We start from the raw sequence: 13,113 nt of genomic DNA, 5'->3' as shown, positions 1-13,113 counted from the left end.
TGGTCGAAGTTTATCGTAAATATAATATATACAATTTATTTTACCAGATGAATTATTCCTGGGGTAAGTAGTTTTATTTATATATATATATATATATTTTTTTTTATTTATTTTTTTTTCATTTGTTAATAAGTGACACTCGCTGAAATAATATTTCTTTTAGATTGAGGATATTCAGTTAAACATAACGTTTTTATTATCGTGCCACAACAAATTATATGGTGTCAAGCGATAAACTTACTACCTAAGAAGAAATTATCAATTTATAAGCACCGATTATAATGTCCATAAATATAATATGAAATTGTACATTTATGCAATTCATTTGATTTGTTTTGTATTAATTTTCTCTTGCGTGTGAAAAGAAAAATTTAAAAATCAAGCGGTAAAATAGTGATAGCCAGTGGAAACAATGTGAAAAAGTGATCGATCATTTAACGATCTAGGTGAATTATGAGAGGGAGTAAATCGATAAAAAGAAATGGTGAGACTAAGAGCATGCCTCATAACTTGGTTGAAAGATAAATTTTTACTGTAGGATTCCATTGGAATCTATTTATATACACGTCGGTTTTCTTAGATGTTATAAACCTCTTGTATATCGCAATGATCGATTGCCACATAAATCGGAATAATAGGCGTTTCAAGTGAAACTGGAAAAGTAAACTTTTTTTTTTTTGCACAAAACGATCGAGTTGAGATTTCTACGGCATTGACGTTCCGCACGATAAAAGGTAATGTTACGCAAGCTTAATCTACGTAGAAAAATTTCCAAAGAAATATTCTGAGGATTGGTATTATCCATTTTTTTCTTTTTTTTTTTTTTTTTTATACGGCAGAAAAATTTTGCATGTTTTCATTACGTAAAACGGGACTCTTGACGTTTTAAGTTTTATTGTAAAAAAAAAAAAAAAAAAAAGTAATAAAATAATTTGTCGTTCAATCCTTCCTGGATAAAAGTAGAAAAAAAATGATCATTGTTTGATGGCCGCAATTATGACATTCATATTTCATCAAGAATCTTGAAAAAATATTCGACCTAAAGGATATTTACAAATGTCAATTGAAAACAGATATTAATACAATCTTATATAATTCACAAAACTTGATTTACCTCTAAAGGTCCATCCTCTGGTAAATCTGAACAATGGACAGCATTTTGTACTTTGGTATTTCCATATTTTGCTCTTAAGGTATTTGGTCTTATCTGTCGTGCAATATCCTAGAAAATGAGATAATAAAAAAATTAACGTGTATTTTCTCAGAAGAATAAAATAGAAGTATTTACCGGATCCATCGGACCACATAATTTTCTAAAGTCTGCATGTATATCACAATTTTCATCCTTATGAGTTATCTCCATTGCGATGCAAGGTCCAGTCTGTAACTCACTTACCATAGCCTGTTTTAAATATTGGTATTAGATTAATAATTCTGTTATATTTTTTTTTTTGGATATCATATTTAACAAGTAAAAAGAAAAAAAAAGAAAAAAGAAAAAAAGAAAAAAAGGGAAAAGAAAAAGAAACTCGTATCAAAACTTACTCCATACTCTGCAAGTACTCCTTTATAAACTTCCAAGAATTCTTCTGCATTAACTGAGTCTATATGAAACTGTTGAATTGCATTGATTGTATAACCAGCTTTCTGAATATCTTCAATAATATGACCTAAACAATATTCATGCAACATGATTAAAATGACCAATATATAATCTGATAATTATCCATAAGACAAATTATTGATTACCTATTAGTTTTTGTTGCACCGCATGTGGCTTAATAATGCAGCATGTACAATTTTTTAACGTTGCAGTATTGCTAGGTCCTTTTCTCTTGCTTTTTTGATCAGGAAAGAAAAAGGATAATTCCTGAAAAGATAAATCAAATTAAATTTGAAATTTAGAGAAAAAAGAAAAAAAAAGAAAGACAAGAAAAAGAAAAAAAGAACAATGTACATTCTCTGCTGCTTCTGGATTCTCAGAGCCATGAATGCCATTCTGAATATTGTCCTTTCCATAACATGCTCTTAAAGAGGATGGTGCAACCTTACGAGCTTCATCGCTATCTTCTGGGCCTATTAATTTCTGCCATTGTGCAACAGCATCATCTCCTAAAAGTTCCAGTGCTAAGATAGGTTCAGATGTAAGAAAATTTATAATGAATCTGTATGAGAAAAAAATATATGTATATACGTAGAAAACATGTAAATTACATCTAAGAGCTTTAATACTTACGGCAACTGAGTTGATTCTATTCCTTTACAAAATTCTGTTGCTTGCTCTTTGGTAAGTTTTACCATCTTAATATTTGCAACATGAAAATTGTGGGCTATAATATTTTTCAATATTTCGCCCATTTTATTCATTACATCAGGCTTTATAATTGCAAAGGTTCTGTAATTTGAAAGAAAGACTTAATGATTATAAAATATAAAATTTAAGCAATATTATTTATATAACAATAATAATACTCACTTCTGTGTTATTGTTTGCAATTTAGCCTTTGTACTCTTATCGGCAAAGTCAATAATTTTTATGTTCCTTGAATATATTGTTATAACTGCTCCAACATAAAAATCTTTTGCTTTAATACCCTCGCATTTGGTTCTTCTCAAAAATGTTTTCTTTGTCTTTATATCAAACTGTAATATTTCCATAACATTGTACAAAAATATTTACATCGTAAGGATTGAAAGTGTATAATTTATAAAGCATACCAATTCCACGGTATTGTCTGCTGGATAATAATATAAATAAAATTTTTTCAAAATACAAGCAACCTTGTCATACCATTCTGCCTCAAAAATATATCGTTCTGTGTAGTCTGTCGACATTGCTGTTAAATTACAATAATAGAGCACGGTCGTTAATGTACCTTAAACAATAAAACGGTATAAATTGGTCGTTCATAAATGAAAGAAGATATATTTCAATAATATAAAAGTACATACGTTTTAACTATATAACACTAACACTAAACGACACAGAACGTTTGACAGTTTCTATGACGATAAACATTTTCATTCGATAAAACGAAATTTCATACGATACGATTAAGGGATATGACAATTTGTAAAGTACATTGTTAAATATCGATGATAAATTGTCAATAAATTTTGTCTCGTGTTTGAAAAGCACGAGGGAGCGTGGATTAGTGCTATACTAGCGAATCTATCGAGAATAATGGACATTAACAAAAATTAGTTTCCTATATGTATGTTGTGTGCGATGGTGACGGCGCGAATACGATGAATACAGTATGATATAGTAAGATAGTATTGAAAGATGCGGGACTTAACGTCCGTTCTTTCGTTTATAAGGTTTCAATTAAATAAATAAAGTGAATGTAAAAAAGAATCATTTTACAATAATTTTATATATAAGAAATATTCTAAGAAAACCATTGACCGTTCTAACTGTATAATAAAATGCTAGTATGCTGGAATTACTGGACTTTGATTAGGTTAAGATTTTGATGATCCAGTAATGATACCTAGGAAACTATTAAACTAAAGTGAATTTTGTCGTTACTTTTAATCAATGCGATATAACAGTGCTTACAATGCATAAATAATCTTTTTTTCAAAATGTCTCATGTTGAGTCATGCAAAGATCGTCAGGATAATGAAATGGAAGCATTAAAAGTATAGTTATTTTTTTTTTCTTGTTGTCGTGCGTATATTTTCGATTGTGTTTACATTTTCTTTCTTTTTTAATATTAATCGAATATTCGCAGTCTATATTTGGTGATGAATTGTGTGATTTGAGAAAAAATAAAAGTAAAAGGAAATGGCAACCATTAGATATTTTGATAACATTAACACCACAGAAAGGAATGTCTGGTCCAGCTCAAATTTATGCACAAATAGATTTACATATCACCTGTGGAGAAAAGTATCCTGACATGTAAGTTGACACACCTTTCTAATTCATTTTATACAAATTTGTATTTCAACAACAACAACAACAACAAATGATTTTAGAGTACCCACCATAGAATTAAAAAATAGCCAAGGTCTGTCAAATCAGCAAGTAGGAGTTTTATATTCAGAACTTGAATATTTGGCACGTCAATTAAGCGGCGAAGTTATGATTTTTGAGCTTGCCCAACACGTTCAAAAATATTTACACGAACACAATAAACCAAGTTATAGTAGTTTTTATGAAGAAATGATATCTAGACACCAAGAGAAAATACAGTATGAAATGCAGGAGAGACAACTTAAAGAGGATAAAGAGAGACAGGTTATTGTTATACTATAATTGTATATCATATATGTATATGTTTTTACTATTATATATGGTTTTACTATTGTTATTACTTAATCGATCATTGTATCATAAAATAAGGTATTACAAGATGAGATTCAGAAGCGTCAAGAGGCATTGAAAGCTGAAATGCGTAATCATAGAGATCTTGTTCGAAAATCCATTGAATCGGACATAGTTTCTCAAACTTTACCATCCTCACCGCATGAAAAAGTAAGGACATATTCTAGACGTAGATGCATGAGCACATCTGAAAGCTCGGAAGGTTCTTTATGCGAGCACAGGGGTACGAAGCTTCTCCACTTTGATAATAGTAAAGGAGAAAGACAAGTCCATAGAGGCAAATGTTTGGGACATAGTTCTAAGGGTTCTATCGTTTATGCCGGTTTGGATATGACATCGGGTGAATTATTAGCGGTTACAGAATGGACATTAAAATATGGTCTACAAAATGAAAAGCATGGAATACGTGATACTGCAGACTTACAATACGCTATGAAACAAATAGGTAGTCTTGAGCAAGAACTTAATCATTTACATAAATTGCATCATCCAAATTTAGTGCATTATTTAAATATGAGATATCTGCAGGATAACAATAATATAGTCATTTATATACTTCAAGAATTTGTGGTAGGTATTTGTATATTTATATTGATTTTATTATATGATGGTTTTTATATATTGTAGTGTATCAATTTATATATACATGTGTGTATATTTGTTAAGTGCTCTTTAATAAAAACATATATACTTTATAAAAATAGGTTGGTACGACATGTGCATTTTTTCTTATGGAAAACATTTCGATTGATATAGACATACTCAGGCATTTGGCTTCTGGCATTCTCTCAGCATTGCAGTACCTTCATGAGAATAATGTTGTACATAGGGATTTGCGTGATACAAGTGTTTTTATAGATCATACCGGTGTCATAAGACTATCAGATTATTCATTAGATAAAAGATTATCAGATATATATCGTACTAGTTCTTTGGCTAAAGTAGAGCATGATTTTCCAACGATTCAAGGGAGAAGCGGTAAAAAGGCAGATATTTACCGATTCGGTATATTGGTGCTTTCTTTATTGAAAGGAACGATAGTGTCCGAAAAGGATGTCGATTTAGCAATAATTTTACAGGTATTTTATAATTAATATATATGCTATGTGAACTATTGTTATACTCTATATTATTAAAATATTATGATAGTTTTGTATATTTTTCAGCCTCACTTAAAAGACTTCATTTCAAAATGCCTTATTAGTGATGAAAGAATGCGTTGGTCTGCTGAACAACTTCAACAGCACAGTTTCATTAAAACACCTCTTGATCGTGGTTTGTCTCCTCCTAAGCTTAAAAATAATAATGAACAAAAGTCTGACGAACCTGAGGAGCCAGACTGTGACATTCAGCTTTATCTACCAACATTGGGTGGACAGTCGCGCATACAAAATGAATTTGAGATATTGAAGTGGCTGGGAAAAGGAGCCTTTGGAGATGTTTTAAAAGTTAGAAATAAATTAGATGGAGGTGTATATGCCATCAAGCGAATCGAATTGAATCCGAAAAATCGTCAATTAAATCGAAAGATCACACGTGAAGTAAAATTACTTTCACGTATGAATCATGAAAATGTCGTTCGTTATTATAACTCATGGATTGAAAGTGCTACCTTGGATGATTCGCTCCAGCATAATGAATTAACGTCAGTGACTGCTTCCTCGTTAAATACAAGCAACAAACAGGCCAAATTAGATATAGTTAACGTAAATATATTATTAATGATGTCGTCGATAAATTATATATATATATATATATAACGCTCGTTCTATATTATTTATTTATACCGATGTCTACTCTTCTTGTCTTGTAAAAATATCTGACGTGAAATTTTAGCATCTGGGAAGTGAAGACATAGAAAGACTTGCACCACCTTTACACGACGTTGAATGGAATATATCTTATGAATCTGTAGCAAGCGCAGCCAATACAGCTGATAGTGACAATGATAACACAGATGCATCCTGTGATTCTGATAGCGACGAAGATAGTTCATTTTTGTGAGTAATTTAACAAATCACTATTAGAAACACGTTTCATTAACTCGCAATAAATATATATATATATATATATATATATATTTTAGGATGAGAACATTCCTTCGAATTGATTCATCAGATAGTATAGAATTTGAAAAAGATGGCATTTCTCAAACTACTCCTGATAATTCTGATAATCATGAAAAAATTAACATTAATATTGCTAATACTTCGATAATAAAAGAAATACAATTTATGTATATACAAATGGAATTTTGTGAGAAAAGCACTTTGAGAACTGCAATCGATAATGGATTATACGAAGATGAAGAAAGAGTATGGAGATTGTTTAGAGAAATTGTTGAAGGCCTTGCACATATACATCAGCAGGGTATGATACATAGAGATCTAAAACCTGTTAATATTTTTTTGGATAGTAATGATCACGTTAAAATTGGAGATTTCGGTCTTGCTACAACTAATATATTATCGTCATTAGCACAGACCATTGATACCGATAAAGAAGCTGATAAGGTAGAGAAAGGTATGACTTTTTAATACTCTTTACTTACGTTTGCTCTTATGATTATTTAACTTGAAGAAATGCATCATTTCTTATCTAGGTACAAGTTATGACGTAGATGAATTAGGATCTTTAACAGGCCAAGTAGGTACAGCTTTATACGTAGCGCCAGAACTTTCTGCTAAGGCTGCAAAGGCTATTTACAATCAAAAAGTAGATATTTATAGTTTGGGAATTATACTTTTCGAAATGTGTTACAAACCTCTTAAAACTGGAATGGAGAGAGTAAAGATATTGTTAAATTTGAGATCGAAAGATGTTATTTTGCCCTCTGACATATCAGAAGGTGATATGCCTCATCAAGTGCATATTTTTCGGTAATAATCTGCACGACATTTGATTTCTTTTAGAAAATATTTTCTCTAAATAGAGATAGAATTAAAAATGTTTCCTTTATTACTCGTAGTTGGTTATTGAATCATGATCCTAGTCAACGGCCAACGGCACAGGAATTATTATCATCGGATTATTTACCTCCTCCACAATTAGAGGAGACTGAACTTCAGGAAATGGTACGACATACGTTATCTAACACTCAAAGCAAGGCATACAAATATTTGGTCGCTTCTTGTTTTACCCAAGAGGTAACGCCAGCAGAAGATATCACGTATGACATGAATTTGCCAGCTAGAGGAATTGCAAATCTCATTTCATCAAAAAGATTGTATTTACAAGAGAACGTGAAAGCTAAAGTCATTGAAATATTTCAAAGACATGGTGGTATATATTTAGCAACTCCACTTTTAATGCCAAAGTCTAATCAGCATAATAATTTTATTGACGCAAGTGTAAAACTTATGACACGAACTGGTAGTATTGTCTCGATACCACATGATCTAAGAGCTCCGTTCGCCAGATATGTCGCTTGGAATAATATCTCTCATCTTCGGAGATACGCAATAGAACGTGTCTTCAGAGAGAAGAAGGTGGTAATATATATAATATATATGCATAATTCATTAGAGAATTATATAAATATCAAATTATAATCGTTCGCATTATAGGTTCGTGGATTTCATCCGAGAGAATTGTACGAATGTGCATTTGATATAATAAGTCCAATGGCTAATAACTTAATGGCAGAAGCCGAATTAATATTCATAGCTTGGGAAATTTTCAATGAAATTCCTCAATTAAGGGAACGTAATTTTACAATACGTTTAAATCATACATTATTATTACAAGCTGTATTAATGTATTGTGGGATAGAACGTGAAAAGTATCAGGATATTTATTCGATATTGTGCGACGCACGTGACGGCAAATTTTCAAAGTTTCAAGTACAAACACATTTAATTAGCTTATGTCTCACGGACCAAGCAATGGAAACGCTTTTTAATTTATTTGAAACTGAGAGTTCTGTTGCCAAGATTACCAGTATTCTAAGAACAATAACAAGAAGGAAAGGTGATGCAGCAGGATTAGCGAAGGAAGGTTTACATGATATAGAAATAGTAATCGCCAATATAGAAGCTTTAGGTGTTAAGGTAATTATAAATGTGTTGGAGGAAGATAACGTTGGATTGTTAATTCTTTAAATAAATTCTTATGTTGAACATTTTAGTGGCCAGTTACGGTTGTTCCATTGTTGGTTCATAACGTTCAACAGCACAGTGGTGTCATATATCAGATTACGTGCGAAGTAAAGCGTAGACGAAGAAGAGGTGGACAAGACGTTATCGCTGCTGGTGGTCGTTATGATAAGATGTTAATGTCATTTAGACAAATATTGGAACGTACGGGAATGACTAATAAAGAAAATAAACAGTATGGCGTTGGAATTAGTATATCACTGGACAAGTTAGTTTGTGCAGTTGATGAAATGTCTGAAAGTATTTGCGGAGAAAATAAATTTGGTATTGATATAGCTGTATGTTGCGACGGTTGTCCAAGGAGAGAAAAGGAAATGGCTAATGTACTTCGCGAACTATGGTCAATGGGAATAAGGACTACTATATTAGATACAAATACGATAGAAGAGGTGTTAGAATATTGTCAAGAACATTCTATTACTCAAATAATATTATTAAAGAACAATGAAAAAGGTTATCTAAGGGTACAGACATGGGAAAGGGATAGGTTTCAAGAAAGAAAAATTGGCATTCAAGATATTGCCGAGTTTCTTCAACGACAGACTGAAAATCCATTACCAATTTTGAATAGATCTGAAAGTAAAGTTAGTGCGAATGACGTTACAGCTTCATCCAATAATTCAACGAATATCAATATAACCTTTATTCTATCAGAGAGAGAGAAACTTTCTGGGAGTGCAAGGCGAAGTTTTAAAAATACTATGCTCGCTCAGATGTCGTCCTATTTACAGAGGATATCTCATAAAGTTCCTATAGAAATTTTTGCGGTCTTCCTAGAAATGACAGTAATACGAACGATAACCAGTTTTTTGGAGATAGATGAGGAGGAACAAGACTTTCATAAAAGCATTCAAATTGTGATTGATAAGTAAGTTATATTTATGTATTCTGATTTTTTATATATATATATATATATAAATATTCTTGGATTATTTTACCATTTTATCACTATTTTATTTCTAGACACGCTAGACATAAGAAATATATCAAAGAAATCTGTGAAGAAATGAGAGAATTGCGCAGCGAGAAGTTGCGTCCAGTTCTAATATTGTACAGTCTTCTGGATTATCGATATATGACCCTGATATGAACGTTTGTATACATAAATATAAAAAGTATAAAAATATATTTTCATAATTATTCTAAAAAATGAATAATACATTTACTTTTACCCGATATAATCACCCTTAAGATTCTTACGATTGAATAAACATATTACGAAAATAATATGAATGATATAGCGAATTATTCGCGAAAGTACGTGAATGCTTGTCGTTCATTGATCTCCGTGTGACTCGAAATCGGCCAATGAAATTCTTTGTTTTTATTTTAACATTGGCGCAAGCGCAGTAACTCGGTCCTGTATTTTGGTGCTCCGTTGATCATAGAATTCCATTATTGAATTATTTGAGCAGTAGGTTAATTTTTTTTATTTCAAAGAAACTTTTACTATCGTGAAAAGTGACATATAAAAGTATAGTTGCAGTAAGCTACGCGTTGGCCTCGGCGTATTGAAGGAACACAAATAGAGAAACTCATTTCTTCTTCTTCTAAATTTCATGTAATCTCAGATGGAATAATCTTTTTTCCTTTGTTTAACGTTAAAGTAATAAATTTAATAAAATATTAAAGAAATTTAAAAAGATATTCTTAATTCTCTCGTATCTGTAGTTTAGAAATTATTATTGACTCTTCAAATTGCGCATAAGTTCGAGATACGTATAACAACCATTACATGACTAACGGAGTCAACGAATCGTCATTTAAAACTGTAAAAGTGAACTGTCATTATATTCATTCAGAATGTCTGGTAATACAAAATCTGTGTTTGGTTTCGAATTGTTACAAAAATTAGTTGACAATGATATTTGTAAAAAGGAAGATGTTATTATTTTGTTCGTACATTGGTATATCATAAAGTGTGGCTTTAAATGTTTAGGTTATGGAGATGTCGTAAGTAATCGAAACATTATATCTTTACATAATTAAAACGTACAATTAATAAACATGTATATATCGAAACATTACTTTTTTTCCATATATATATATATATATATATATATAAAGATAGATTTTAGACGTTATTTTTCATTATTGCGCAATATTGCGGTACCTAATCTAACCTCTAATATGCATTATTTATCCCTATGTAATATCTACGATATTACACCATCCAGAATAATATTTATTTATGAAATATTTCAGAAATTATTTGATTCATCTGAAAGAGGCTCAGAATTGCTCCCAGAGAACTGGAACAAAGGGCCTAATTATACATTACGTTATTTGATAGATGGCAAATTATTTCTTTTGTATGGAATAAAATCTGATGAGGATATACTTATTAATTTATTGGTAATATAAGAACGTTACGTGTTAAGATCTGTACGTATCTGTTTTCCCATAGACATTATTCTAATAAGATACTTTTTACAGAGGATAGATAATAACAATATAGGAAATATACAATTTCCTATAGAACAAACCGTTAATAAGCTTCATGGTCCTTTAGAAGAATTAATACCATCGTATCTAACAGTTATGCATAGAATTCGTAAAGAACTATTGGAACCTGTATTTCCTATTGATAGCGTAGATATGTCTACTCAAACATCAACTTCTGAACGTAAACCTAGAGATATTTGTCCCGATCCATTAAGGGTTGATCCACCTCAAAGACCTTCGAGCGTTTCACAACCTTGGTAATGGTTTTTATATCGATTGATTTGATCTCTCTATATATTATTCTTCAAATGTTTCAACATAATATTTTATATTATATGTTGAAGGAATCCTGAAGCAGATCCAAGAAGAGTAGGTTCAGCAGATTTAGATCCTCTTGGAAGAGGTAGAGGTGGTGGGATGATATATGATCCATTTTCTCGTGTACCATGGGGTATGGATCCAAGAGGAATCGGTGGTTTAGGAGTACCTGGAAGATTACCACAGTATGCTTAAGAGATATACTTTCAACTATGCATTGTTTTTCTCTCTAATTACTTGATCATAAAAATATTTTTTTAGCGGAGCGGTACCACCTGGAGCAAGGTTTGATATTTTTGGACCACCCGATTTGAATCCAATGCCACGGAGACCGCAAAATCCTGACAACGACGAATTACCGCCTCCAGGATACGACGATATGTTTATGTAAAAAGAGGAAACCAAGTATAAAATTAATATTAATTGGACATTTTTTTAAATGTTATCCCGTTCCCTTTTATTTTTTTTTTTTCTTTTTTTCATTTTTAAATCATATCTTGTAATATTATTTTAGAACGTTGATTGTAAACTATGCTCCAATATCGTGTAATAATTTCTATGATCTTACTTGATCTCTATGATCTTAGCTTGTAGAAATATTTTATTTAACATCTTGTCAGATTCTGAAAATAATCATAAAATATTCTTTCCTCACAAAACGTCTTCTGTTCTTTTTTATTTCATTACTGATGTTTACAATATAACAAAACGATTTCTTAATTAGTTTAATCAATGTCAATAATATAGTGACGAGTAGTAAATTACATTAACAAATTAAATATATAATAATATTAATTCTTGTTTAAATTGCGCTAACTCGTTAAATTTATTATTTCTTGTTTAATCAATTTGAAGGGAGTGACTATTATTTCATTACGTCTGTTCAAAATAGAGGATTTCTTTGTTACCTAAGTTATTCCTGTTCTGGGTATTCACATTGGATGAAATTTATTTAAAAATGAAGCATATTGACCATTACACAAACATGATTTACGGTCACCATCATAAAATGGTAACTATAAAAAGATTTACAGATAATTACATTACTATGTCTTTAGATGAGTAAAAGACAAATGTTTAGAAGCGATTCGATTCATTTCTTCGAGTGCCATGATTCTTAATATTCTGTGAGTACTCGTTAACTAGGATCGTCCCCATTTATTTCTTTTCATTCTATTCGCCAGCAACTTTTGCCGGCGTCAAAAATTATCGGCAGATGAATTAAGGAAAAAAAAAAAAAAAAGAAGAAGTAAAAATTAAGATCAATAATGTTTTCTAATTTCTTGGTGCCTATAGAGGAGATAAACTTTCTTTATATTAAACTTAATTTAGATATATTTATAAACTCTTAAAATTCGATTTATTCCCTCTTCCTCAATATATATATATATATACATATATATATATATATATATATATATATATATATATATATATATATATATATATACATGCATATATTTCTTCTTTACACAATGTTAATGCAATATTTATGAAAAATGAGATCGCAATATAAGTCCACTCGAATTTCCCTTTCTAGTTTTACTTTCTCCCGTGCAAAAAATTGTATCACAGATAAAAAATCTATAATGAATCCTTTTCGTTACTTCTTTGACGAAGTAATACCGCTTGAAGAAGTGAATCGACGTATAAAACTAAAACCAAAATAATACAAATTTGAGAGAGATGGTAACTTTTTCAAAAAGAAAAGAAAAAAAAAAAAAAAAAAAAAAAAAAAAGAGAAAGAGAGAAAGAAAGAAAGAAAGAAAGAAAGAAAGAAAGAAAGAAAGAAAAACAATATCAGGTATACCTAATCATTTAAAAAATATTAGTATTATTCTATTTCGCTTGCAAAGAGCACGC

At 30.5% G+C, this 13,113-nt stretch overlaps 3 protein-coding genes across 5 annotated transcripts; 2 read left to right on the top strand and 1 right to left on the bottom strand.

The window, feature by feature from the left end:
* Positions 1–1,966: 1,966 nt before the first annotated feature.
* On the bottom strand, positions 1,967–3,553 carry LOC124952024 (nucleoside diphosphate kinase 7). The gene is made up of 5 exons (XM_047501309.1): positions 2,953–3,553; positions 2,719–2,876; positions 2,477–2,643; positions 2,237–2,395; positions 1,967–2,127 (listed from the first exon to the last, which is right to left on the bottom strand). The coding sequence occupies exons 2-5, from the start codon at positions 2,833–2,835 to the stop codon at positions 2,106–2,108; spliced, it is 465 nt and encodes a 154-aa protein (XP_047357265.1). The 5' UTR covers positions 2,836–2,876; positions 2,953–3,553; the 3' UTR covers positions 1,967–2,105.
* On the top strand, positions 3,213–9,712 carry LOC124952012 (eIF-2-alpha kinase GCN2). 3 transcript variants are annotated; one of them, XR_007101801.1, is made up of 14 exons: positions 3,213–3,645; positions 3,738–3,907; positions 3,985–4,246; positions 4,352–4,903; positions 5,038–5,412; positions 5,500–6,039; positions 6,170–6,333; positions 6,420–6,856; positions 6,936–7,212; positions 7,302–7,824; positions 7,900–8,382; positions 8,460–9,071; positions 9,142–9,355; positions 9,451–9,593. XR_007101801.1 is itself a non-coding variant. In XM_047501271.1 (13 exons), the coding sequence occupies exons 1-13, from the start codon at positions 3,589–3,591 to the stop codon at positions 9,575–9,577; spliced, it is 4,860 nt and encodes a 1,619-aa protein (XP_047357227.1). In that variant the 5' UTR covers positions 3,214–3,588; the 3' UTR covers positions 9,578–9,712. The 3 variants fall into 3 exon arrangements, 2 of the variants coding, with proteins under 2 accessions (XP_047357227.1, XP_047357226.1); XM_047501271.1 differs by having other exon boundaries at positions 3,214–3,645; positions 7,302–7,821; positions 8,460–9,355; positions 9,451–9,712; XM_047501270.1 differs by having other exon boundaries at positions 3,214–3,645; positions 8,460–9,355; positions 9,451–9,712.
* Positions 9,713–9,885: 173 nt separating this feature from the next.
* On the top strand, positions 9,886–11,909 carry LOC124952020 (proteasome inhibitor PI31 subunit). The gene is made up of 5 exons (XM_047501304.1): positions 9,886–10,440; positions 10,693–10,842; positions 10,924–11,189; positions 11,277–11,435; positions 11,512–11,909. Exons 1-5 carry the CDS (start codon positions 10,291–10,293, stop codon positions 11,639–11,641), a joined length of 855 nt encoding a protein of 284 aa, XP_047357260.1. The 5' UTR covers positions 9,886–10,290; the 3' UTR covers positions 11,642–11,909.
* Positions 11,910–13,113: the final 1,204 nt, after the last annotated feature.

This window comes from Vespa velutina, chromosome 10 (genome assembly GCF_912470025.1).
Source record: "Vespa velutina chromosome 10, iVesVel2.1, whole genome shotgun sequence".
Lineage (NCBI taxonomy): Eukaryota > Metazoa > Arthropoda > Insecta > Hymenoptera > Vespidae > Vespa > Vespa velutina.
This window is presented reverse-complemented; position numbering and strand designations above follow the sequence as displayed.

Coding starts and splice junctions, on each gene's coding strand:
- LOC124952012 (XM_047501270.1), top strand. CDS start 3,589: ATGTCTCATGTTGAGTCATGCAAAGATCGTCAGGATAATGAAATGGAA. Junction 5,413..5,499: donor ATTTAGCAATAATTTTACAG/GTATTTTATAAT, acceptor TATATTTTTCAG/CCTCACTTAAAAGACTTCAT. Junction 7,825..7,899: donor TCTTCAGAGAGAAGAAGGTG/GTAATATATATA, acceptor TTCGCATTATAG/GTTCGTGGATTTCATCCGAG.
- LOC124952020 (XM_047501304.1), top strand. CDS start 10,291: ATGTCTGGTAATACAAAATCTGTGTTTGGTTTCGAATTGTTACAAAAA. Junction 10,441..10,692: donor GTTTAGGTTATGGAGATGTC/GTAAGTAATCGA, acceptor GAAATATTTCAG/AAATTATTTGATTCATCTGA. Junction 11,190..11,276: donor TCGAGCGTTTCACAACCTTG/GTAATGGTTTTT, acceptor TATATGTTGAAG/GAATCCTGAAGCAGATCCAA.
- LOC124952024 (XM_047501309.1), bottom strand. CDS start 2,835: ATGTCGACAGACTACACAGAACGATATATTTTTGAGGCAGAATGGTAT. Junction 2,644..2,718: donor CAGACAATACCGTGGAATTG/GTATGCTTTATA, acceptor GAAATATTACAG/TTTGATATAAAGACAAAGAA. Junction 2,396..2,476: donor TTGCAAACAATAACACAGAA/GTGAGTATTATT, acceptor TTCAAATTACAG/AACCTTTGCAATTATAAAGC.